The sequence below is a fragment of the Rhipicephalus sanguineus genome, chromosome 3 (genome assembly GCF_013339695.2).
Source record: "Rhipicephalus sanguineus isolate Rsan-2018 chromosome 3, BIME_Rsan_1.4, whole genome shotgun sequence".
In the NCBI taxonomy this organism is placed as follows: domain Eukaryota; kingdom Metazoa; phylum Arthropoda; class Arachnida; order Ixodida; family Ixodidae; genus Rhipicephalus; species Rhipicephalus sanguineus.
In genome coordinates, this window is record NC_051178.1 from 183,742,361 (window position 1) to 183,770,117 (window position 27,757).

The following is a 27,757-nucleotide window of genomic DNA, read 5'->3' on the forward strand; positions in this document are numbered from 1 at the left end:
GAAGCCCGTCCGTACGACATAGTTACTCGGCTTGTCCACCCGCACAGGGCTTGCAGTATTGCCGCACACTGAGAACAATTGGAAAGTTTCGCTGCGATGGCGAGCCCTGAGTTCCACATGATCTGTACGACACGGGTGACAGCAGCTGGTCCTATAAAAAATCACAGGGCATGGACGAACCATCGTTAGTCGCCCGGAAACGTGTGGCGGAACTCCACTTGTACGCAGTGCGTCACGAAATAAGACCAAGCCGTCGCACAGTCACAAAGCGCGGGTGTCACGAGAGGGCAGCCTTTTGCCTTAGCCTATGCGTGGGTCGATCAAGCGTCCTTCGTTGAACTTCCGGCATACGGAGTTAAGCAGCGGATTCTTGACCCCGCACACACCGTTGAAGTCATCCATGTCGATGTTGAACACCATTACTCCCCCGTAGTCCTGTTCCAGCACAAAGTCCACCTGCAAAGAGCCACGCTCATAAGACGTCGCCCCTTCATGTTCCGGAAAGTTATTCGAAACCCCAGCCGCGCTCAAGCTCAGCAGGATATAGGGTGAGATCACGCAATCTGTGTACATATGTGGCTAGGGCAGAAGGAGGGACTACGCGCGGTGAGTCACATAAGCAATATAAGAGGCAACAAAGCTGCATGCTCACTTATGTTTAATGCCCACTTTATTTGTGGCACGAACACCGAGTGGCACTCTCGTTTCTTTTCCAAGCATACCCGGTCGAGACCTTACTTCCGGTTTTCCGAATATTCATAAAAAGTCTTCTGAAAAATAGAAATCGATGGCTCTGGTTTTAGATAAGAGTTATATTGAATACGTGCCATATCGGGGAATAACTCAGGGTAAGGGTCAATTAACTGTCCCGATAATTATTGAAAATAATTGATTGAATTCATTGAAAGGTTGCGAGACGCTAAAATCCCTGCGGCAGCTGGTGAAGCAGATCTCAACCACGCGCTTTATTCTACGTGGCCTCTGAGATCCTCTTCGGCAGCGCAGGAACCACAACTGAGTTAACTCGATGAACTCACCACTATACGCTAACGCCGACGCGCGAGTGCCACTGCGAGACACCTAAGTCAACGCCTCCTCTATTTGTCGTTGCATAAGTCAAGGACTAGGGGCTCCTCTGTATTTTTATCCTTGTAATAGCTGGATACAATACAAGGAGTATAGATCTGGCTTGTAAGCTTGACGAAGCGAGGTTGCCAATATCACCCAGTTGCTGTTTTTGCTTTCTTTATTTTTGTAAGAGTGAAAATCAACTACGTATGCGCACATACCTTAGCAGAGATGCTCTCCTCGTCCTCGTAACCAACCCACTGGTCACCGCGGTAGGCGTAAGGACACTGGCCAATTTCGTCGTACTCCCGCCTCCAAGAGAGCATTGTTATGTCCATGCAAACCTGCGCCGTTAAAATACGTTCATACCAACCCTGATGTTGCTCCTCCACATGAAGATGCGTAAGGATTCGAGTTTCTTTTGTCGTCAGTAGGTGGACTTCAAGAAAAGAAACAAACCTTGGTCACGTGGCAAGCGGTTTCGCGTACCAATATAATGTGCAACGCGGAGTACTGAACACACTCATAATAATTTGCATGTGGGTGTGGGAAGTCAATAAGGGTGGCTACATGGGCTTGGCGGTATGGCATCGTCACCTTGCTGCCACGCGACAGGGTACCTTAAGATTTCCTTGCAACATGAATTGTGCGTTTGGAGAGAATGTAGAGTAATAGCTTTGATTAGCTGATTAGTCAAGTTTCGTGTGGTCCGACTTCATCGTTTTACTTTGTTAATCTATCTTGCTTCAATTCAGGTTCATTTCATTCGTGATGGTATTCTAGCTGTGCACTAACAAGTGTGATTTGGGGATATGCAGATAGGTGCTGCTACATTTAACACCGTTAAACAATATTTCTTGCTCTTCTGACGTCTCCAGCCGCTACTCAATGCATTCATGATTATGCGAAGCTCTGAGCCGTATTATGTGGCAAGAGATGGGGAAAACTGGTTTTGCGACGTTAAACCCCAGATATTATATTAGATGGGGAAAACCTACGTCATTACAGATCCCACTATCTTTTTTCCTAGGTTCTTAGAGGTTTCACTGTGGACAAAATACCGTATGTATCCGTAGTTCACATGAACATCCATAGCGCGCAAAAAGAACAAGACACAGAGGTACGACGTGGTCACAGCGCGTCGTACATCTATCTGTCTCTTGTTTCTGTTGTCTGCTATGGGTGTTAATACGGAGTACCAACATGTCCAAGCTCACGTTCTGTATAGTTCACATTGTGTCTCGTCTATCAGTGTTGTCTCTCGTTCATTGTCTCAGCTGAGACACTTCGTTATGTACAAGACACCTTTCTTGGCAGCAGGTATGCGCTCACTTACCTCGTAGTAGGCCAGTATCTCGTCCGACATGACGTACGGTCCTGGTACGGCGTGTACGTCTCTGCGTGTGGGCGCAGCAAGTGCGTGTCGTCGCGGGTCGAGCAGCGTGTAGCTGCGGCCGTAGAAGGGGATGCCCAGCATCAGCTTCTTCTTGGGTGCGCCCATCTTCACGAGCCTGTTCAGGCCGTCCTCCTATCGAGGCGAGCGAGACGAAGGAAAACGGGAATGAAATATTTGAAATGTCGTTAGACAGTTTTAACAGAGCGCCGCTGACGCTCCGCTCCGCACATGATGTAGCGTCCCGAGCCAGTGCAAGGAACTGCATAGATACCACCAGGGTCCTTCAATACTTTCCAGCAGGACCCTGAGCGTACGTACCGTCACTCTCACGATCGTTCTGCGCACGCGCATTACCACGCCCGCTAGGCGTTTGCGTGGAAATTGCTGGCATATAGAGTTCTGGCCGGATCGGAACATGAGTACTCTGCTTAATCATTCTATTCATACACGGACACATGGCTGTCCTACCCTGCCTGTATCATTTGAACTCAAACGTATGAGCATTATTATTCCTGGGGCGCTTGACGAACCACCAGACACTCATTTGTGAATTCTTAACTTGGCAACTGTCATTCAAAGTGCATCGAGAGCGCACCGCGGTGGCTTAAACTCCTCGCAACAGTCCTTTCAAAATGCGCGCTTATATAACGGTTCCCGTTGCAACAGTGCATGGTCTAGTCGTAGAGAAAGGTCTAGACATAATGGATGGGAAAAACAGCGCAAGAAAAAAAAGCACCTTCGCCGGTATTAAAAAAGACACTACGTGTACAGTACAGACATACCGCGTTAAGAGCTGCGTATTGTCCCTTGTCGAAACAGCGCTTCCTGAGCGGGCTGTGCACGTCCGTGTAACCCGTCCACGTGCCGCGGAGGTCGTGCGTAAACACGTTGAACCAGTCCACGTACCTGCGGCAGAATCGGGGAGCAGAACGATGCTTCGATAGAGCTATCAGACGAATGTGTCTTCCATGTGCGAGAAACAGCAAGAAGTAAGTATATTTCCGCGAACTTACGCGAGGTTCGAGTTTGCCTGGAAAGCACATTGTAAATGGACACTCACAAAGCGAAGAAATCGTAGAGAAACAGAAAGCTCGTGGCGATCGCCCATTCAGATACTGACGATCTCTGATGTCGTAAACAGCTCGACAAATATGCATGCGCTAAGACCGATGAAGCAGATGCCAGTGGCGTTGTCTCCTTTCGTCTCCGCTTCCCGCGTCAGTTATTGTGTTTTGTACCGTTATGTTGTTATACCAACAAACTGAGACAATGAGCATATTGCAGGGCAGTTCTCCAATTTAACGTCACGGCGTTTTTGCAGATTGTTTTTGAATGCCAGGTCATGTGTGGTTTGCATGTATCGTGCCTATCGATGTGAGTAAGTGACTACGCGTTTTCAACTTGCGAAAACCAACAGTGAGGGACATTTTACAAAAACTTCTCAATAAAACAGACTCTTCCCTTTTTCTCCCTCCAATCCTCTCCTCTAAAACTACTGTAGCGCTTGGTAGAGCTCTCCAATTCTTCGCTTCACGTCATTAAAGGCACTAACGCACATCTTTTCGACACCTAAATGCAGACGTAACTGCCTCAAAAGTTTGCAGGCGCTTACCTCGACAAAGCTGCCACGTTGAAACCTGTCTTGAGGAGCATTGGATCAATGGGAATGGTGGTCGAGAGCATGAAGTCGTACTTCAGGAATTCCGACTTGAGTTCCTTCAAAAGCAAGGGTACAAAGCGTTATACATTGCGTCATCGGTAGAAAAGCATCAATAAAACGGGACTCGCTATACTTTGGCCATAAAGTTGGGTTGCATACATCATATCTGCCGACGCATCCAATATGTGCGCAGATATCAAAACGAAACGAAATACAAAGTTGTCGCGCTAATCATTCACAACCGTAGCACGGCAGCCAACCACTTGATCAATCTGCTAAACACCCTTTCAAGTATCACCCATCCATTTATCATCCTTGAATAAGAGAGCTGAGCTAGTCTTCTAACATTAATATGATCTTTGCTGGCTTTCTGGCGTTCTTTCTCCCCACTAATGAAGTCCGCAGACCCTGGTAATTTCAAAAGGGTATCTGGACCTCGTTTTGATATATTTATGTTCCGAAACAACTGACTTAGCGGACATTATTCCACAGTCGAAGTTCACTAATCTGGCGCGCACTTTTTTTTGTCTTTTGAAATATTGAAGTTGTAAAAAGCATCTACGTAAGAAGACGTCATGAACAACACCATGGATTCCATGAAAACGAACAGAGAACTCATTGGTTATACAGTACCATACAGCACGGCAAGAAGTGTTCTTGCATATGTTAAGCCTGTACGTATACCTTCATGACGAGGACAAAGTTTTCCTTGTCGCTGTGGCTGCCTCCTCGCACCATCGTGCCCGGGTACTGCCACGATATGTCCAGACCATCGAAGCCGTAATGGCGCATCCAGCGCACGGCGCTCTTCACGAACCTCCGCCTGCGAGGAGCAGAATCCCGAGGATGAGGACAAAATTACATGTTACTCACTGGTACTCCTTCATTATCATCATCATCACCATCCCATTCCCTAGAGCAATTCGTCATACAAGTTTGTTTTTTTAATACGAAAGTGTTTTATGCCGGGGTCCACCACGGCTCCACTGACGTATTTCCGTCACGGATATGACGTTGCAAAATATTCACTAACAGATGGCAAAGAGAAAAACTTAGAAGGAAAAGAGTTCTGCTAACGGGAGTCGAACCTACGACCCCTCGCTCCGCAGAGCGCGGCGCGAACCGACTCGGCCACAGACTGCACGTTCTTGAGCATACCAACGGCGAGCTATTTATATACACCATTTACCGTTGGCCGTACTCAGAGATCGGTGGCACTTTTGCGTGTTTTCGTGATCACTAGCGAGATGGCGCGAAGGGCTCGAAGGTCGCGCTTTAAAGGTCGTCGCCCCACGCGTTGCGAATTTCGAGCTGCGTGCCGTTCTTCGCGTGACATTACAATTTGTTGCTATAACATTCATTCCTTCGCCCTTGTGCTGACACAATGCACAACAAACGCTCAACTAGGTCTGTGAAGACACGTTTCATTTTCTTGTTATACCGATTCCAATGACAGAGGGATCAGACATGTTTTTTAATGATTATTATTATTATTAATGAAACCTCCCACACTCACTCCCCTACAGCCGGAAGAACTGCATCGTAAATGCAGTTCTTAGTACAGTTCCATAGTACAGTTAGTACAGTTCCATGCAGTTCCATAGTAAATGCTGCGAAGCTTCTCAGTTGAAAAGTGACGAAGCTTCTCACGATTTCGACAGCGCAGGAGGTACCAAGCTGAAATAATTTGGTCTTCCAATGACTATATGCTAACTTAACGTAACTCACCTGCTTACGGTGCGGCTGACCATTCGTGAGAATACGCTGTGTCCGTACTCCCAGCCTCCGACCGAAACGAGCGTCTTTATATGCGAGTACTTCTTCTTTATTGACGTGAACTCCTCGTACAAGCCTGTGAGCCAAAAGGCAAGAAAATGTCAGACACACTCGCAACTTAGTCTACAATAACGTACTAGAATGCTTTTTTGTTTGTTTGTCGTTGTTTTTTCGTATTATGGACGCATAGGCTCGTGAAGCAGTTTGCAGAAATTTGCTCTCTTCAAACATAAAAAATTGCTCAGAAGTTCGAGAGCCTGCCCGCTTTGTGCGACCTAAAAGTCTTATAAATAAAGGGCGTGCTAGCTAGGGCTGCCAGTAGTTGGTCTACAGATGGCGATGTGGCGCTTTCTCGGCGCCTTCTGCGCTCGAGTAGATTTAACTTTGCGGAGAAAGTCAGCGTTGCATGCCATTTTTGATTGAGAGTGTTCTTCTTTTACTCAGATGAAAATGCAGGACAGCCAGATTTATTTAAACCCTTAAAATAAATCATAATAATTGCAAATAATGGTGCCTTAAATTATTTATTTAAACATGCAACTACATCCAGCCGTGCTATCGCACGTGATCTACTGCTGTGTAGTTTTAGCTACACAGCAGCATAATCTTGTCCGCTCGTTACGGGAACTCCGTTTTTCGTATGAACCACCATTTTCCCAACTCATACCGCCACTTTCAAGGGTTCTCCATTGTGTGCACCCAGCCTGCTTGAGCGTGTGCAAAACAATCGTACTTCACGCTCGGAGTATCGTGACTTCGTGATAGCCATAAATAATAAAACTGGTAGTTAATCCTATCCATAAATAAAAAACGGCGCCACGAAATAGGAGAAAATTACTAAAGAACACACGAACCCAAGTACCGATATGTCGGCTCTTGTGTTCATGTGGTTTCGTCTCAGTGGTGGTGTCTTATTTCGCGGCGCCGTTTCACAATTGTGAATCCATACCAACTCGCCCAATTGTCAATCCTACTTAAGGTAACTGCTGTTACCTACTTAAGAAAATAGCCGTAGGAAGCGCCTCTTTATTATTTACACTCCAACATTTGCCCTTTATAACTCGCAATACGTTGTACAAAATCGTGTAAGCTGACATACCAGTGTTGTTGAGGTAGGCCGACATGCTGGACTCGATCTCGAACGTCTCGGAGTTCATGGTGACGAAGGCCAAGGTCACGTAGTTGCACAGGTGTCCCGGGATGTCCGAGACGCGGTAGTTCATTGGGCTCGGCCGCGTCATGGCCTCGCCATAGTAGTAACATACCACGGGTTTCTTGTCCTCATCATCATCTTCATCCATTGAGAAACAGAGAGAAAAGAAAAGACCGCAAGAAAAGGTCTTTACTGAGGCAACAAAAAAAAATGGGGGGACCCTTAAGCTTCGCCTTTAAGAGTTGAACGCGATAGCGAAATCCGGCCACTAGTGCGCACTTCAACCACTAAGTGCATACTTATTAATGTGTGTTGTTACACACACACGCACACGCACACAGACACAATCGCGCGCGCGCTGTGTATCTATTCGCCGCGAGATCGGGCTATAGGTGGCAGCACCGTCGCCGCGTTTGGGTGGATAAGTGGTCGACGGCGCGTATACAAATGTACGCAGCGGCGCTACGCCGTAGGCGGTTTGAGTCGATTGTCGGCGAATAAAGCGTGTTGACTGCAGCCTAATGGTGATGTACACGCCCTTCATTGCCAAATTATTGCACGAAACCAGCCTAACATTCCTATTACGTGTGAGAGAAGCGCAATCTGCCAATCAATGGGGTACTGGCATTGGGTATTGCACTGTGCTCGATGTTTTTTTTTTTTGCTTTATTTGCACGTGTTTAAATTGTGTTTTGCCTATACCACAATATGAATAGTGTTGCGCGACTGAGCCAATTAAGTATTTACTTCTTGCTCTAGCGGCTACAAAAAAAGAGAGCATGTACTAGATTTCTGCGTAATTAGATGAAGTAGAACTTTGTGTACTCTACTTTTTTATTTGCATGAATACACGTACTGCTATAGAAATGTGTGGCATCAGGTCTTCTTTACCGCTAACCGGCCTCTAAAGACGCTAGTTCATACTTTGCGGTATCACAAGGATTTCCAAATCGCCAACACTTCACAAGATAGTGTCGCTAAAAATTCTGCATTCACACCTCGACATTTAGTACCTTTTTTTCGTTTAGGACGACGCCAAATGCACTATGTGATGTGCTTGAACAACAAGGCGGTACCCACATTGAAGTGGTTTTGGCGAATGGACGGTACGATGTTCAGACCTCGCGCCATACCGACACGTGCATGCACTCGCTTATTAGATTGCATACAAGTCTCGTAAGGCGAAATGGTTATGTATATCGTGTAGGCATACGTACAAGCATTTGATACTGTGTTAGCACAACGGAATATGCTGTAATCTGAGGACGTGCATGACGTACGCACACATGCAAACACGTTGTGGCTAGCAGACGACGCAAGGAGCCATCCACACCACGGGGTTTCGTCCGCTCGCCGCTAGGCACCGACTCTGCTCGATCTCGCGGCCTATAGTAATGGTACATGTTTTCGATCTCAAGCACTTCCCTGTGCTAGAGTCGAGACATATTTCTCACAATGCCTCACAGATGGCAGCACATTATCTAATGTTTGCCGTTTGCTTGATCAACGCCTCCTCTAGAAAGAAGGCATTGGCTTGATATGTTTTCCGCTAGATGGACATAGTTGTCCATTTTTGGAGCTGTTGGAAAGTTGGTGTGTGTTTTTAGCGGCGATGGCTGCACTATCCCGGCTTTTTTCGAAGCATGGCGTCGCGCAAAAAAACGTAGTTTGATGTCCTCGCCAATGCGCCTACAAATCGCCGAATGGGCTTATTTTCGTCGTGAGACCTGCCGAACAAAACGCGTTAAGGAGACTCCTTCCACTACATGGCATTTATATAGTGTTTTTTTTTCCCGAAGCAGTTACAAGTAATATGCTGGCTTTGCGGTAGGACACCTGCTTGTCATAGAGTTTCATATAATACTTACTAGAAGCAACTCTGGCGCTAGTGTCTATAGGAGCTGCAAAGCATGGCGCTTCAGCCAGCATGGGAATGATGGGTAGTACACGGATTTGTCTAACCTTCGTTCTTTTGGCTCTGTTTAGTTCCGCGTCGCCTGCATCCGCTTTGTCGCAAAATGAAGTTCAGCAAAAGTCAGCAGCTCCACTTCATCACCTTAACTTCTTCAGGCTCACCGATTCAAATCTGGTCACGAAGTTCACAACGATCCATTCTTTTATCCGAAAGAAAACCAAAACATAGCAATAAACAAAGAAACAAGTGCGTTTGAAGCCCACAAGTACGAAGACTAAGCAAATACGTGTACTACCCATCATTCTCATAGTGGCTGAACGATCGCAGCGCCAGAGTCCCCTCTAGTTAATTTTAGGAAACTCTATGCTGCTTGCCACGCAAATGGCCCGGGTTCGACCCTCAATGGGACCGATGATTTTTATTTTTTATTTTATTTGCATCTTTCTCGATTTTTCGGTCACGGACGATTTTTCGCTCACAAGCGACTTAGCGACGCCGGCAGCGACGCCGGCATTTCTGCGAAACGAGCTCTCTAACGCTGTCGCGTTAAAATATGTGTCATGTGTCATCAGTTATGTGTAGTGCACTGTGTCGACAAGAGCAGTGACATTGATCTGCACACCGTGAAAGCCGCTGAATTTGTGAACAGGGCGCCAACCCCGGATGCGAAACGTATTTCGCATTTTTGTTTTACTATTTTTAGTAATATATGTGCTTGTACCGTTTTTTTTTTTTTATGTATACTCTGTGGGCATATTCAAGTGGACCGAGATTATGTGGACCCGAGCTCACAGAAGCTTCTCTTACAAAGGACGATTTCTCTATAGACCGGGCTTTGGTTACAGTTTTTCATGTTAATGAATAGATCCCCGCCATGATAACCAATCAAAGAACAACTCCTTCGCGAGACAATATTTTTGAACACCGGTCCGTGAAGCTTCATGAGGGATACTTACATGCATTTCACTATCGCTGTCCTTTGACGAGAAGGTTATCGTCATATTTCTTTGTTCCAAGTAACGAATACCCTTCTTATAGCGTGTTCGAGGAGTATAACGTGTGGCGAGGCAACGATGCTCTCGGATCACCAGTTTGGCCACCGAGGGCATTTACACAAGGAGCACTCTTTCCTATAAGAAGCACTGTGGGGTTTCCGTGAACGGCTGATGCTCACGTTCTCGGACGGCCTTCAGTTCAAAAAACAGACGGGTGCGTGCAAGACTGGAGAGGTAATTTACCGCCTGATTAGGTGGCCGGCGGAAGCGTCGCTACCGCTGCTCTCAGAAGTGAAATTTCGCAAGTGACACGCCAAGACTTACCAGCGTGCGCGCTCAATAGGTGCGCTGTGCATAGAACCAGCAACGCTTGCCGCCACATGTTGTTGTTGAAATCTTGCGTTTTCCGAGCCTGCGGGAAGCAAGACGAAGTACATGGAAAGTAAGAAGCGTAATTTTCAGCAGCGGCAACAATCTTGACTTATATAGCTTGTTCGGGCCCTAGTGTGTGTTAGGCATGTTTGAAACAGTAAATAGGGCACGTAAGTACACACTTTCGCAAGAGAGGTCCACACGCTGCCTGCGCTTGGCATATGTATTGTCTCTCGTGATTCGTAAATGCATTTACCTTTATGCGCTACTTTCAATCGTGGCCTATATTCAAATCAAGGAGTGATCTATGGGGCCCACCACTGACTGAGCGCAACGTCCCCGCATCAAAAGGCATGAACAGGCGGCTAGTAGAGTTCCCCTGTCCAAGAGACCTATCATTTAACGGCTGTGACGCCTCGCATTCTTTTTTTTTTCTTTTTTGTTCGTGTATACGTATATTATTTCCTCTTTTTATCGGCGCGCTGCAGTATACCAAACGTATTGCTGCTGACCCCTCCTGACTTTCGCATCTAATTTCGCTATCTATCATCTTCCATCTTTGTGGGTTGATCACTATCTCCTGTGGAGGGCACGGCGTGTCAACCTCGCCATAGCATTGAGATATTCTTCTTCTTTTTTCCTCTCTCTCTATTGAGGAAAGGTTCGTGTTCGTATTGGTGTTGACTATAAAAAAAAAAGTGGTTCGTGGGGAAACGGAGGAGGGGTGGGCGGGGAAGAGATTCTAAATATAGGCAAAAGGCGCAACACGGGACAAAGACGGAGACGACTTTGTCACGTGTTGCACCGCTTGCCTGTATTGAACTATGCACCAACTAACCCAGCAACGAGTTTTATTACAAATACTTCAGTTTTCTGACTTCATACGGGAAATACAGTGGGCAATATAACCCTGTTGTCGAGCAAAGAATGTTAGCCCTCACCTGCATGGGCAGTGTTCGTAGTGCTGAGCCAGCATATATCCTCGAAACTTAGGGTAAATTATGGGTTTCCTTGGTCTGTCGCTTCCTATGATATCCGCCGAAAAGGTTATTTCCTGGCCATTTCTCGGTAAGATCCACTAAGAACGCTGAAAACGTAGCCACACTCTGTATGCTGCACTTAGCGTCATATACAGATTGCCGTCAGCTCATACTGGTTCAATTTGTTGCATCGAAGCTTTTATCGCACTGACAAAAGCCGTCGTGTAAATTTCAGCATCAAAGTTCCAGGTCTCATCGACCGCGATGACCAAGCGAATTCTTTATGTTGCCTTGGTGACTTCCATTCCGCGGGTAGCGCGCACCATTATTCGCAGATTTAAACACTTTTCTTTATTCTTGTTCTTTGGCATCGACAGGAGTGACAGCTGCTCGTCTTGATTAGAATTGATAAGAAACTTGGACAACATAGAACTAGAAAGGCTGTTAAGGGACGAAACTCTGTTAAAAAGGGCCAGCCCCTCGGAGACTCAGCATACATTGGCAAGTCACACAAGTACATCGACCAATCATAGGGATTCAGAACAAACTCATAGGTATAAGAAATGGCCCGCTTTGCTTTAATGGCACAGAGGCAAGACTGTCGAGGAATGCATTGCGTAATCTTTCACCTGTCACGCGACTTCGACAAACTGAACGATGAGCAAGTTGCGTAGCATAAAAAATTGTCAACTGCAGCGGTGCATCCCTAGTGGCCTTCACTCATTTAGCTGCTTAGCTTTGGATGATCTCACATTAACGTCCCGGCTCTCTGTCTCCAAAAAACAACAGTCCCACTGACAACTTATTCTTACGAGAACAGTTAAACCAACTTTTTTTCGCAGTGCTATCGCATTGATCGCATCAACAAAAAAGAAAGCATACAAGAATCATCACGCGTGCGCTCAAACGAAGCTGTGATCATTGTCGTTAAGCGAAACCCGCTGAAAGCTGGCATTAGTCACTCCGGACGACCGCACTGGAGTCATTAGCGCCTCCAAAGCGATTGCCCATTCCGCGTACTTAGCTCTGTTCGCGTTAACAGCTTTCTGGTTGGGCGCTCTCGTTCAAGGTGCTGATAAGTCATTAGGGCCCTCCAGCGGTTGGTCAGCGAAACGGGAACGCGAGCACCAAGGAAAGAGATTTCGCCACTCGTCATACAACGGAAGCGAACAACAAAGCACTCGTTGTCGCAGTAAGTTTGGTGAAAGTTATCAAGGCGCTCCAAGAAAGGATCTCTTATTTCGCAGAAACCTGGACAGTCTCCAACTGTGGCCGGGTCTTCTGAACAGTAGTGTACAGGCGAAGAAAAGGTAGATCTCCAACGCAAGTTTCTCCCCGTCTTCTGCGCCTTGCAGCGATACCGCACAAAGGACGAAGCCGTTTCTCTTAATGCCAAGTATCTTCAGTTTGAAGTTGGAGTATTCTTTCATTGTTTCAGCCTTCGTAGGAGTCTATACATGAAAGCATGCGCCGCTCACCTTCATCATGATATCATTTTTTTTTCCTAGCTGCTTTAGGTGCATTTCAATCAGCGCTATAGAATTGTGGTGGTGTTTATTGACTCTTGAGTGGCGCCCTTTCATCGTGTCTATGCCTTGGGCAAACAGACTCAGTTATTCATTAATCCTATTGACTCTGTAATGTCCAGAAAATTATTACGCCGTACAATAAGTCGGGAAACTTAAGATTAGTTCGCCTCCAATAATGTACCCAGAGCGAAAACAAACTAAATGCATATCGCAATATATATTAATTAGCTATTTTGCCCCGACAAAAAGACGTACACGCCACGCTGATGAACAAACTGACATTGGACTTGCACCGTAAACGACAGAACGTTGAAATTAGTAGTTCGCGCACTGCACTTGGTATGTTTTCTAACGCGGAGACGTGCTTTACGCGATTGTTGCTTTCCGATACAAACTTAGGTTCATATCGCCCATCTAATTTTTTAGCGACTTAGAAAGTTATGTAATGTTATTTAGCGAGTAATTTGTCATGGCGTTTTCCGATTGCGGATCTGATGCTGACGACTGATCACATCCTACAGAGACTTGAATGCCGGGTCGCTGAAGCTTTGCTTGAACATAGCAACCATCACCTCGCCACGATGTAAATTTAAGGGCTCAGAGTTTTGGGAAGAAATAAGGTGTCAACATCCAAGGAAGTTATGTGCTGACATGACAGGGGCGTAGCCAGAAATTTTTTCGGGGGGGGGGGGGGGGCACCTCCTTGATCTGAAGTGGGCGTCGGGCAGGCAAATGTGACGGAGCGCCATTTTGAGCGCTGTATGCCACGGCAAAAAAAAAAAAATTCGGGGGGGGGGGCACGGGCCCGGTGTGCACCCCCCCCCCTGGCTACGCCACTGTTACAGGTATCCTGAAATGCGTGCATAAATAAGAAACGTAGCGCTTCCTACATCAATTATATATTTGATACAGTGTGCTAACTCCAACGCTCATTGACGCATATATCCTGGCCAGTGCTGGGCTGTATCGAAAATACATGTATCTTCGATACTATCTTAGATACTCTTTGGGTATCTTGCATCTGTATCGCGATACGTCTCGCAAGACGTGTATCAGTATCTGTTTTTCCGATACATTGAAGAATGTATCGTGTATCTTAAGATACAAGATACAGCGATCGCAACACCGGGGGGCGAAACAATAAACGTTAGTTGAACTCCGCTTCTCAAGCTGATACTGCTCCCACTAAGTCACCAGATTAAAACTGAAGACAATGACATTATTTTATCTTTCCGCCAGAGTTTTCCAGCAAGCAAGTGATGAGCTTTGAGCGTCCCTATTGAGGGAGCAGAGTCACGTGGTGGCGCTAGCATCGTCCCAGACGACATTTTGTTTTCAAGGCTTTTTTTTTTTTTTTAGTTGTGTCGGTGCTGTGGCTCTTGGCTCTTAGCTACTATACTGTGCCGCGCACTCCAATGCGTGCGGTGTCTTTTGCACAAATTCTGATGCCGCTGTAGTGTCGTTATCGAAGTTTCTCTTGCGTTGTGCGTCGTTATGAAGTCTGAAGAATGCAAGAAAAGGGGTTGCTTTGCTACTCGTGACTTTTACACATCGGCGATTTGAAAGACTTCGTTGATACAAGTTTGACTAACATCCAATGAGATTGACTTATATGCAAATAAGATTCTAACAGCTTCAGCACCACCGGTACCGATGCTGGATTTAACAGAACAAGCATTCACTTAACAGAAGCTACCTTGGCGTACGTCTTTCTTTTCTTTTATTCAATGAGTTTTCAAAATCATAATTGGATTGTTAGCGCAAGTTCTTTCTAAGCTGCCCTTTTCCATCCCAAGCATTACCTATGTCTCTGTGTTGCTTTTTCGGCACTGCTTACGGCAATATGTCTTTAACATGCTGGCAACGTAAGCTATCTGCTTTATGCTTACTCTTAGCTATCTGCATATTTCACCCACTGTTTACAGACTTATATTCTACTTAAGTTTATTGTTATGTTAAGGCAACGTTGAGATCAAATATATAATAATCTGCGCGTGCTTGGAGTATACAGTAACAAAAGTTCTGATTACTGCTTAGTAAAATAGCGAAATTGAGTTTTCATGATAATAACGTATATTATTAGGAGCCATCTCAAAGATGTTAGCGAAGGGATTGGAGAAACATTGTTATACGAAGTGCTCCGTTTTTCTAATGAGCGTCTCAACGAGTCGGTTTACGCTATTTTACATAGGCACTAAATTTTCTGTGGTCTTACCTTAAATGCCTAATTCTCATGGGTATTAGGGGTTACCCGCCGCGGAGGTCTAGTGGTTATGGTGTTTGACTGCCAACCCGTAGGTCGCGACGGCCGCAATTCGATGCCCGTGTGCTTATGTTTGAGTTTTATAAGACCACGTGGTCGAAATTTCCGGAGCCTTCCACATGGCGCCTATCATCATATCGTGGTTCTGTGGGACATTAAACTGAACAGTTAATTTTAGCTCTTGGGAGTGCCGCCTGTATCGTGTTCCTATACCAATTCGCTGTGTTTGATACAGAACCGCTTTTCGGTTTCACTTAGTTATATTTGTTTTTCTTTCTTAGTCTACTCTAAATATTTTTACTGTTACTAATCACGAGATAATCGGAGCTTAAGCGGCAATGTAGTGTGAATAGCAGCCGTGTCCTGGGGCACTTCATCCAACTATATAACACGTCTGATACGTTTTCTGGGCCGCAGATGTTTTATCATAAAATAAAAATTGTTAGAAGATCGCACATTACTGAGTACGTCGCTAACGAACGCTTTACGCCAGCGGGTAGAATATAAATGTAATTACACTGTTATGTCCTCTACGTAAACAAGATGCGTCGCAAACAACGTCGCTACCAGCGTTCTCGCTGATGTACACCTGTCCGGTGATCGGGTATTGCGAAAACCGTGATACGTCTAGGGGCAAGGTAGAACTTAACAACGGTGTTTGCACCATTGCGCGGAGGCTTCTTATTGAAGTTCTTGTGATTAGATAGCAGCCCCCTAGCTGATCGACAAGCAGAGCATCGACTCTACCCAATTACAAAAGCGGCAAGCAAAAACCGTTATCAGCGAAGTGTATAAAGAGCTGTCACGGTAAGCAGCTAAAGCACCCCATTAAGTTGTTTCGGAACAAAAGTAATATACCTTCAGCAAGAAATACAAAACTTTAAAGATACTAACAGACATTTGATAAAAATGAAAAAATTGGTCGCAGTTAACCTGTCAAGCGAGCATTTTTGTGCATCGGCGTTTAGTGCTATATTACCGTATATACGGATATATAATAACAAATTTCCGAATGTATCGAAGTATCTTAAAATACAATTGGAATGTATCGTATCGGATACAATCGGCATTGTGGTATCTTGTATCTGTATCTCAAATACTTCTTGCTTGAGTATCTTGTATCATATCGCGATACAATTTCAAAGTATCTTTGCCCAGCCCTGACCTGGCTAAGCACAAACCTTGATCATGACCTCGATATTTACTGTCCCAGACACGAACCCACTCTTCATCTCGGTCGTCGCCGCTTTGTGTGTATGTAGGTGGTTTCCACCGCTTTTGCGACATGCGACACTTTCACCAAAAAGAACGTATTTTTATTATTGATTAAGATCTTTTCATGCATCATGCTCGAACCTGCGAATAGTATAGGGATATATATCAGTTTTCAAAAATAGGAGCAGGACCGCGTTGACAACATTGCCAAACGACTGACATCGTAATTTCTTCTTACTTTCTTTCTTTTTTTCATTTGCAATGACATGTTCTTTCAAAACACCGAGGACACGAGAGCGAGCTGGCATTACAACTCGGTCGGCGCACTCACCCCTCAAGCGGATGCCTCTGGGTGCGAGCTGTAGGGCCCCAGTGAACACGACGTCGAACTCTTGACGCCGACGAAGCGTGGGGCGCGTGGCGGCGTCGAACGAATGGCCCGAAGGTGTTGTCGGTCGGGCGGGCGATCCGCTTCAGGTGCTCGACTAAACGGTTTCGGAAAGCCCGACCGAAGGGCGCGGACTAATATAGGGCCTCTTCCTCCGACCTTCTCTCCATTTTATGCCACCATTTCTTGCGAGAGGGAAAAGCCGCAGAACAGAACACCCTTCCCCTCTTCCTCCTCGTCTATGCCCCCGGCATTGCCCCCTTCGACACCCCCTTCAGCACCCCCCGTGCAACACACTCCTAGTGTAATCCGGTCCGGCAGAGGAGCGGTCCAGTGTGGTCTTCGTCGCAGGTCGTGATTAGACAGGGCTTTTTTCTCTGGGATTTCGCTCGGCGCGTTTCAAATGGGTTTCCTGAGACACGCCTCCGGTGCAACGGGCATAAAATAGCATTTCGCATTCGGCATAAACCACATAACACTCGGCATTCGTTGGAAGGCTCGTGTGCATAGGGTGCCGTCCCCAGGGCCAGTTGTCCTTGCAGATCTACCCCGCCCCCCACTTAGTTGCCGCTCGTTATTTAGACTAAGTCGATGAATGGCTCATCTGCAACACTCCCATTTTAACCAAGGTAATGTCTAATCATCTGCTACGCTGTTTCACTATTTGTTATCCTAATGTTTTTGATGGACGTTCGAAGGCATCTGTGTGTTCAGCAGGCATGAAAGCGCAACGCGTTTGATGACGCCGCCTACAGTGAAAATCGGCGCTTGTTTTCGGGGCCATTCGGAGTAACGTTCTCGTCTGAGGAGTCAAGGGAACAGTTAGTCATGTATGTTTCGTGGTTAGTGAACCAGAGCACTGTACGTGTGCTGCCCATACGGCGTCATCTCTAAGTTGTCTTCAGCGCCGCTAGAACAGCGAAGCTTTGGTTTGTACGAAACGAGAGAGGAGGAGAAAGGGAGGGGGCAGAGACAGCGGGATGCACATTTGGCAGGCGGAGGTTACGGGAGTTCTTGCTAACCTGCCGAAACACTCTTAACTCCTTTCATCTGAAGAGACGTCACGAAGCAGTGATAGGGCTCAGAATTCGAAGGCCGAGCAAGGTGCGCCAATTGCCGATAGCATGGTAAATATTTTCTAAGAAGCCGCACTCCTTGAATTCATACGAATGAGCTAATTGTATGCATGAGAGCTCAGCTAAGAAGTGCACTTACTCATGGAGTGCTAAGATCTAACAAACTAACGTTTCTTTTTTTTTTCTGAAGGAATAACGTGGTTATGCTATGCCACTGCTATTGACCCAACTATAACCTCATTTAGCATCTCACAGTTTCTTCAATTTAACAAAGCTGAAGATAAGTTCAGGTGGTGAGGACCTGACGCTCTGATCAAGATGCATCTAGTTACCGTGAAGATGTTCTTGCTTTATTTTTGCTTTCTTTAATCCCTGGATTGCGAAGGAAAACCGCGTGAATCTCAGTCAAAAACTGTGAAACGAAATGTGAAGGGTGTCTAACCAGCTATGAATATATACTTACACTGTATGTAGATTCGTGGAGCTAGGCATACATGTGCGCCGTGAAGATGTTCCAGAGCTTGGGCGCAGTATTATTTATTTTTGCTTTCTTCACAGCTACCCAAAAAAAAAATTTTTGGGTGACCCAAGGCAATGTGGGGTTTGGATCCGTTTCGCGCCCCGCAAGTTATATTCCGAAGGAGTCTGCTGGGTCAGTTGGTGCAACCGCGTCACACACCCGGCGAATCTCAGTCAAGTGGCTCAAACTGTGAAACGATTCTGGGTTGGAATGGCGAGAGGCTCCTTGAAGGGTGTCGTTGTTAATGAAGTTTGTTATCACAAACGGAATACAGCGAGGAGTTATGCCCTCTATCGGACGCCCCTATTGCGTGCTAGGCAGGATACCGCCGGCGCGCTTAGGTTTTGCAGTTTTGCTGTACAAAAACATCGCGGAAGTAGATTCTTTAGAAATGTGGTTCTTTAGCAAAATAATTATTTTCGACGAAGGCATAGTCTGCATCGTCTCTTTGCGCCACCCGCTTCACGCTGTCTTGACACCACGTGAAAGGTAGTCTTAGTGCAAACTAGGAAATATCTCGTTAGAGTGACGCTTTAACCAAACGGAGCCAGAGCTCAAGCCAGCGATACTCGCGACGACTGACGGGCGCAGTATTATCCATGTATGTTTACTATGGTTTCGCCTACGAGCCTTACGTGGCGGCAAAATATGAGAATTTGTGGTAAACAAACAAACTGTTGCGCCACCAGTTACTTCACTGCGGCTTCGGCTGGCAACGCAACGTCCCGAAAGTGTTTTTTTTTAATTTTTCGGTCTAAATTCGGGTAGTTTCAATGTCATTTGACAAGTTGTCTCGCACTCGTATTGATCGGTCTTCTCAGCGGGCAAATGCCGCTGCTTCTGTTTCTTTATTCAGCGCATTCGTTTCGTTTGGGCTCACACAATGAAAATGGGCCTTTTTTTAATGCTCCTTAATTTGTTCCTGCATTCCAGAGAATGCCGCTATCGCTCAACAAATCATAGCAAAGCTTCACCACTTCGAGATTGCTGGTGGAAGGAGAACCGTCTACGAGACCGAGCATTAGCATGCAACGCCCAGGAAAAGAAAGAAAATACAGTCCTGCCGGACTTGTCCACGTCGGCAGACTAGGACCCACATACTTGAAATCGGTGAATAAAATAGAAGGTATTGCAGCAACCAGCAGCCGCAAAACAGGATAGTAATTATTTAGCGGTACTCCAGCAACTTTCAGCTGGTGCAACATACGATATGTGGCCGGTCGTGGTGCGAAATTTATTCTTATGAACACACCCAAATGGGAAGGTTGCCCGTGGGCGTCCCGCGTCGGCGGCGTCCCGAGTGAGCAAAAAATAGTCACGTGATGGTGTCACCATATGACGTCTTGACGTCACAGCCCAAAATATGTAGCGTCATTATGACTCCAAACGTATTCGATGGTCGTGCATTGCTCGTGACTCACGGAAGCCGTGCAAAACCGTTAGGTCACTTTTGGAGGGGTGCGCGGGAGAATAGAAGACCAAGAAGAAATGGCTTTCGCCTTCGATCTAAGAATGCATAAGGGACCCTGGGTTCAACGTATCTAAACAATGACTTGCGCAGGCGATTTTGTGGCGAGACGGGGCTGGCAAGAGGTCCTTGAATTAGGGGCTAAAAGGTCAATGGCAGATACGCATATGCCGGCGGGAAGCGCGCGCGAGCCATCGTCTCAGCGCGTGCTCACCGAACATCGCAGGCCCGACGCAGTGTTCGCGGAAGTGCTTGTTGAAGTTTAGCGGTGGCTACTTGCCGGTTCTTCACAACATGCTTCACGTTGTTTCTTGTCCCGCGGTACCATACTGCCACTGGGCTCCTTTGCGTAAGCGCGGCATCCGGCACCGAGGGAAGCCCCAATGTTCGTCGCCCGGAGGGCCACTTTATTACAATGGTTTCAATTGAGTGAAAAGAGACTTCCGTTGAACACCGAGCGCATGTGGGACTTGAAACTGTTCAAAGCGCGCGGCAGTGCGCCACAAGCTCGCCTTCCAATTTCTAAACTGTGGCATCGTGTATAACAAGTGTGCTTAGTCATGCCACCCAGTCAGTTAATACGAGGGGTAACTCTTATGAAATACATCTACGTGCGGCTCGTGTGGTTGGAATAGACAACGGGGCACCTTTGTGTGTGTCACTTCAATCAACAGGAACGATGTCCCGGAGGGATTTTCAGGGACGAAGATTCTCGATTCGTGATCCCGCGCGTCGCCGACTGCAAAAATAATAATATTAATAATAATAATAACTCAGGCATTGCGAGGGTTTCTGCACTTGAGTGAATCCAGTTGCCGTTCGTAGACATGCTGCGAACAACCACGCATCAGCGGCCTTATGTTTTCCCCTCCTCTCTTCCTCTATCATTTACTCCGTTGTGTCGCTATGTGTAGAATTAGAAAGAGTCCAGTCGACCCGCCTGCCCCCCCCCCCTCTCTCTCTCTCCCTCTCTCTCTCTCTCTCGAAAGTGCTGGCATATAATTCTATCAGCCTAAAAAGATAGGCAGACCTTGAATATCGATGGTATTTTTCGACAGTGGTAGGTGGCATATTTTAATAAATTTGAATAAGATCCTCAGGCTGAATCATTGCAAGCTTTTTCTAGCGTTTGCAATGTCGCAGAGTTCAATCTTCGCACTTTAATGTCACAGAAGTTGTAAGGGTGACATCGGCTTTGACTGATAACGCCCCTTCGCTGTTGTTGACACCGCCGCTTTTATTTATTTTATTTTTTTTCTTCTACGGAGGCATCGTTCACCAACAAACAGATCTACAGAAGCGATTGTATTCAAGCCGAACGCCATCACCATTAATCTTAAACGGCGCAAATATAGTCAAGCATTACTCGCGGACCACCTTTCTCTCCCGTACGGCTCGAAGTTAGCACCGACACCGCATTGTCACTATTTTCCCTGCATTAAATTGACCACTGCTATCATCTACCGGCCTTGAGACCGATGAGCGGGCCTTTCTGATCGCCTTTTTTTTTTTTTTTTTTTTTTTTTTTTGAAGACCGACGCGTCTCAGTAGCCTGCGCATATCCACAATACACGGGCGTCTGGGAGCGCTAACAGAATGCCCGCTGTCCGTTCTGCGTGCGCGTGTGCTGATATAGCGCAAAAGAAGAGCCGATTATAGCCTGCGGAGGAAACACAAGAGGCAAAACGAAGAGACGAGCGAGAGTGAGAAGACAAAAGCTCTCTCTCGGTGAACGACTCGACAATGTCTTTGTCGCGCCGCCATGAGCACTCCTCGGGGGAAAGCGCGGTATAATTACGCCTTCGTCGAGACGCACGCGGTGTGTGCGGATAAAGAAAACAAACAACCACGGCAAACTGCCGCATAGCGTCGCCGTCTCGGTCGAACGGAGAAAGGGAAAAGGCATCTCGTCGCCGGTATACAGGGTGCGAGGGAAATAGTAATGATAACGAAAGCGTGCTACAAAAAGACGCTCGTAAACAGGTCACGTGACTCGCGAGTTACTTATTACAGGCGGCTAGCCTAGCCTCCGCCGACGTAACTGCAGATAAGCGTAAAAGAGAGAATGACCACATGCGCGGGAGCTATTCGTTTCGCTTTTTTTTTCGTTATCCGCTTTCTTTTAACTCACGCCGCGCAAGGACCCCCGGTTGAGAATCGCGACGCTAACTAGAAGTGATGGCGCTTACTGGACACTTCGTTCTAGGCACCAGCCCCGGGCGCAAAGTAAAAGGGACGCGGGATTTTTCTTTGTGGTGGGTGGTGGGCCCCTCGGCATTTGCTCGGCCCTAAAAGAAAATAAAGCGCCCTCGCTGCTCCGGTTGCACAATGCCGGTTGCTGTCTCTGCGTGATGCCCAACTCCTAAGAGGTCCGGGATGACGGCCCGTGTGAAACCCTCAGCGTATTACCGGAGGGTGCCGTCGCTTCGCTGTACGGAAAGCGTTGACCGCTTTAGGGGGGAAAACCTGGCATAATATGCCTTACTCGATGCTGCGCGATCATCAGAGGCTCATCTGCACATAAACATAATTAATTTGAAGAACTTTGAAATTGTGTTTGTTTGAGAATAATTGCAACCTTGTTGTTAACTATACAGTATGTATATGAAATAAATACTCTAGGCGCCGGACCCGTACGCAAGAAGTGTATTTCTGCGTACCAACATCACCCGTGTAATCACTGGCGGCCATATGTATATAGACACATAACAAAATCTTTTCTGTGTTAGTGACGCAAGCATGACATTATAATGAAAATATTGTTAATTATTTACATAATGTTGGTATAATCACGCACGCCTTGCCAGTGAAGATATGTTAGCCTCGGGAGGCTCGTCGCCGCAGTGCGTGTTCCCTATATAGTCGTCATTGCATATTCAAGACGTTCAAATCTTGAGCTTAGTTCGCACTAACTTGTGACACGCTAATCCAAGCGAGATGCTACTGCCACACTGTGTATGTCGTGTGTATACTGTCTCAGTAGCGTACTAGATCAGGAGCCGGGCAAATTTCTGCAGATATCGTTAAAGAGTCTCTTTCACTTGCTCGTGCTCTTGCTATTTCCATTTCCATCTATTCCTATTCTTGCGTTAGGCAGAAAGTAGCTGATTTTCTTGTTAGCACAATACCACGTAAAGTGTATGTGGTGTTGGTTAACATTCCTGTTTTTCACCCTTTTACATCGTTCTCACTGTTCCCCCAGTGACCAAGGTTAATCGACGTTCTGCATCCATCGTTTTTTTTTTTCCTCTCTCTCTCTCAGTGCTGCGTCTACTAGTGCAGCCAATAAGAAATAGGTTCGAACGCGTTAGTGTGCTTCGTTAATGAGTACAGTTTGTCTTGTTAGAGCGCCTTACAAGACCGACAAATAATTAGGTGTAGGAAGAGACAAAGGATGGGAAGAACTAGCCAGGACTTTCTTGTCCGTTGTCTTCTCTTGCGTGAAGTAGTGTCTCGATCAGCCTTGATAACAAGGAGTAAACACCGCCGAAAAAAACTACGATGTCTAGAGCATCTGCCACATTAGTAACATAACAAGCCCCTACTGCCACATACTAAAGTATTCAGCTCTGCGAAACTAACGTAGTTCTGCCTCATCTAATTGGTCACCATCAAATAGAACACCCATCCTTGGGAATCCGAACAGGACTGAAGGTCACAGGAATACAGAGGCTTGAATAGATCGACAGTGATCGAACAAGGGATATCGTGGGAGCCAATGTTTCGAAATGGGCACTTTTACTTTGTCAGTGTAGTTCCTTTGCCGAAGCATTGGCTCCAGTGACCTTCCTTGCTCGGCCACAATTGATTGTTTCTTCGGGAATATACCAGTGTAGCCGAGCAAAATACTTTGCCAGAGCCTTGACCTATTTTCCTTTTCTTTTCTGAACTCAAGCACTCAGTTTTTCCTCAGTGATGTTATACTACACTATGAAGAACGAGGGAGTATTTCTGGCGGCTTTCTGCCACACGATGATAATCGTCCTCTATCTGACGTGTTTTCCTTGCGTTACCGCCGCAGTCCCAGTGCCTTTCGTTCCAGGACGACGTGCGCTAGGGGCGCGACATGGCATTCTTTATGGGAACGTATAGCGAGCGCGCAACTTTACAGAAAGGAAACTCGGGTAAACCTGATGAAGATTTTTGCCGCGTAGCAGAAATACGCACCAAATATGCCCATTGTTTTCCTTAGAGCGTAGCATTAAGGTTGTTCGCCCAGAAATCAGCTTATTTAAAGCACCAAGATTGTTAGAATGTTACGTACTTAGGAGGCTCTCTCTCTAGCTTTTTTTTTTTTCATACACTCATGTCCTTTAAGGCGAATTATATCGGGCTAGCGAGTTTGGCTCGCGCGACGCGACAGTACAGTTTCTACAGGGGCCACCATTTGTGTTATATTTTATCGTGGTATGCGCGCACTCCATCTTTGAGTCAGCTGTGTGTTAAAGCCCTTATAGCATCCTAAGTGCACCCAAACTGCTTTCTAGAAACAGATGGGCTAGTTGGTAAGCCATGGCTTGGAAGAAACAGCGCACCTGACTAGAGGGCACGTACACAATCACAGGCGTGCGCAGGGTTCCCCTTCAGGGGGGGGGGGGGGGGGGGGCGAAGGTTCGTTGCAGCGCTCCCCCCCCCCTCCCAATTACGTCAATGTATGGCGCTGACCTGGCGTCCCCCCCGAGTCGCAGAGCTCCCCCTCCCTGTTATGTCAATGTGTGGGGCTGACATTGCGCCCCCCTCTTAGGTGATCAGGGGGGGGCGCCCCCCCCCCCCTGTGCGCACGCCTATGTACACAATAACACAAAAAATGTGCATGCTTAGGCGCTGTATCGACTGCAACTGTGCATGTTCTTTTTTTCTGTGAGTGTTCCAAGTGCGCTACTTCTCCCATATCATCTAAACTGTCCTGCTCTATTTACAGCTTACATTTAGTCGCTGTATGTTTCCACGTTCATCGGGAAACGTCATCTCGCCATAAGTTTGTTCACAATATAGCTTCGCATTACAGTAGCGTCAGGCGTAAAATCCCGCATAACTTTTCCGGTTCCTGATCAAGTACAATGCCTTCAGTCGCGTGGCGAACGTATCGTCGAAGCCGTTGACTCCTCCGCGTGCAAGGTTTCTGAACGTCTTCGCATTTTCTCTTTGATATTGATTTCTCAGAATTCGTCCAGTGGTCCGAAACGAATGAGGTGTCGTAGAGGCGTTGTGCGTTCGTGGTGCGTTACGGGCGCTGTCTAACGATCACACTCTTTAAAAACCCAGGTCCAATCACACTGCCATACACTATACTAAAATTAACAACGCTCAATAAAGCTTGGGTGTAACAGCAGACCCGTGGTCCAGATTATCAAAAAATATTCGTACAAGCCAGCGTTTTTTAATGTGTGGTCCGCAGACGTGCAGGAGGCCAGCTCAAAAACTCCAGAGCATCTGACAGGTATGCTACGAATTTCCACAACAGTGGCGTTTATCTGAAGCCGAATTCTGCGCATCGATTCCGGTGGAGTGAGTGATAAGGGAAAGGCAGTGAGGTTGACCAGTCGGAGCCCATTCGGCTACCCCACCCTGGTGAAAGGGAAATGGGAGTGAAAGGTTGGAGGAAGGAGATGGGCAGTGTTCTTTGTATACGTTAGCACAAATTCAAGCGCAATCGAAAACATACAACGTATACGTCCAGAAGTTTCGCGAATCTTGTTAGCCGGCGGCCCTCAGCATTTCTACTTTTAGAATGTAATGTCGAAATAAAGGCATTTGATTTGATTCGCATCAGGGACGCCGAATTGGGACACATCTTTAACTTTCATCGAAAGAACCTTATGTCGGCAAACTAATTTTCAGCTGCGCTTCCCCCGTGCTAGCGGCATGAAAATTAACTAAAACTCAACCCCGACTTATTTAAAGGTAACACGTTAATAGTTCTAACGAAAAGAGGACGTGTGCTTTTACGAGCACATTTTTTTCGTTACATAAATGTAAACGCAGTATACTAGAAGCGGTTCTTGAGCAATCTTTGAGGAGCGTGACGAAAAAAAGTATTCGAGGCCAACTGATACACCGGACAATGTGATCACAACAACGGCCGACGGCAAATCGTGACAGTGAACGAGATATTATACCGGTGAGATTATTCAGTAACCGCACGGCGTTCCATTTCTGAGCGTGAGGTATCGCTCAGTAACGACGGTATCGTAGGATTTATTATATCAACTTTCTGAGCAATGACCGCAAAATAAAGTTTAAAACTAAGTAAATATGCCTACACTTGTAATCTCATCGATTGAAAAATAAAAGAAAAAAGAAAGGAAGGCGGGGGTCGCTCCTGTTGGTTTCCTGCGAGTAGAGTCACAGAACTAGGCTGCAGCCATCACGAGTATCACTCGTCCTCGGTATTATCGGTGTACAAACTGGTAGGACCAGTATAACCTAGACTCGAGAGTTGAGAGTTCAACTAACCCGGTCAGCCATGGCATTCCATGTCGTATCGAAAAGCGCAGATCTGGTCTGCCAACAGAGCGAACGTGAGTTCACTAGCTCAGTCGGTCAGTCTCCTCCTAACTTTACGGTCACTCAGTAAAGAACTTTATTTCATCCCTCAAAACAAACTACATTCACTGTCTCAGCGTCTGGCCACTCCGACCCCTATCCCCTAGTGCATGATAGCAACAAAATTAAGAGTTACTTGATCACAATTTGTGTCATCACGACAGTGAGAAAGTTGACGCTGGGTTAAAGATTATAGTACTGAAACGTGTAGAGCGTCGCGAGGCAGTAAAGCGGACAACACTAACACGTGCGCAATTTGTGCAACGTGCACCATCAGGAAACACCGTATAACGCGAAGCATGCTAGAATAATAAATAAAAAATAGAGCTGGGGATGGCGCGGAGTGTTGAGGAGATGGGGGGAAGGTCACCACAAGGCAAAATCAGCGCTCACTTTACGAGGACAGGGGGGGTCGTAGAAAGGTCCTACTTCGAACGTCCTCGTGCTTTTTTTTTCTGCAGAATTTTCGAACGTCAGTTTGTGATTAAAATATTGTTATTTATTAGTAGACCTTTACCTTACTTTCAACTCAGATAGCGAATATTTGCCTTCATTCGGAGATTCCCGCTAAGCTAAATAAATATTCATGATACCATGTATAACTCGTTTAATTTACCGTTGCTTCCGAAACGTTACGTTCGATTAGTGACGCATGTGCAGTATAAGCTGTCGTTATTTGCATAGTGCTCGATAATTTCGTGACATACTTTTTAAAAGTTGACTTGGTGCGAATGAAATATCTGGTAACAACAAGCAAACAAACCACAAGGTACATCTGTGGCAAGGCCTTCAAGGCCAATTTCAGAGGCATTGGTTATAATTCACTGAGTAATTTCACTGCTTAAATATGGAAGACTTTGCATGAAACTATGGAAAACTTTGCATAAAAGTCCACGCGTTAACTGCAGCGAATTAATGGCCGACAGCTCAAAGTGCGATGCCCTGACCACATACATACATCCGGGCATCCAACTAGGAAGCAACATCGCAGTTTCGAGACTTTGCTCTACTAGCCTACCGTCCTCGTTTACGATCCTCGAGAGTGCTTAGGCCCGAGTGAAGAGGGCCGTCTCGAAGAGTCTTCCTTCGAGAGTCCGCGAGACGTCTTTGAGCCTCTGAGAAGACGGCGAGCTCGAGGCCGGGGCGTGAAAGTTGGCCCATTAATTTCGTTCGTTTCGCAATCCTCGCGGTTGTTGGCCGGAGTAACGTTCGTCCCCGTATACGGCTACGGCGGGCAAGACGGTATAGGTTTCGGTCTCGAGTTTAACGCGTTACGCAACGTTAAGCGAGCATTAGTTCGAAACGAGAATCTCGGTTTTCTCGGAGAAAATGGTCCCGAGGCCATAATTTATAACTCCGTACGGATCTGTCCGCCCAACAAGATGTACGATGCTTACGTTCGCACCAAAAACGCTAGATTTAACGAAGATTAATATC

General features: G+C 46.4%; 1 protein-coding gene across 1 annotated transcript; it reads right to left on the reverse strand.

Annotated features, from left to right (window-relative positions):
• Nucleotides 1-294: 294 nt before the first annotated feature.
• LOC119386160 (endochitinase) lies at nucleotides 295-16,823 on the reverse strand. The gene is made up of 10 exons (XM_049413693.1): nucleotides 16,654-16,823; nucleotides 10,288-10,375; nucleotides 7,000-7,191; nucleotides 5,853-5,976; nucleotides 4,809-4,947; nucleotides 4,077-4,180; nucleotides 3,247-3,370; nucleotides 2,405-2,596; nucleotides 1,290-1,412; nucleotides 295-456 (listed from the first exon to the last, which is right to left on the reverse strand). The coding sequence occupies exons 2-10, from the start codon at nucleotides 10,343-10,345 to the stop codon at nucleotides 301-303; spliced, it is 1,212 nt and encodes a 403-aa protein (XP_049269650.1). The 5' UTR covers nucleotides 10,346-10,375; nucleotides 16,654-16,823; the 3' UTR covers nucleotides 295-300.
• Nucleotides 16,824-27,757: the final 10,934 nt, after the last annotated feature.

Coding starts and splice junctions, on each gene's coding strand:
- LOC119386160 (XM_049413693.1), bottom strand. CDS start 10,345: ATGTGGCGGCAAGCGTTGCTGGTTCTATGCACAGCGCACCTATTGAGC. Junction 2,597..3,246: donor AATACGCAGCTCTTAACGCG/GTATGTCTGTAC, acceptor TCGCCTCGATAG/GAGGACGGCCTGAACAGGCT. Junction 1,413..2,404: donor AGATACTGGCCTACTACGAG/GTAAGTGAGCGC, acceptor TTAACGGCGCAG/GTTTGCATGGACATAACAAT.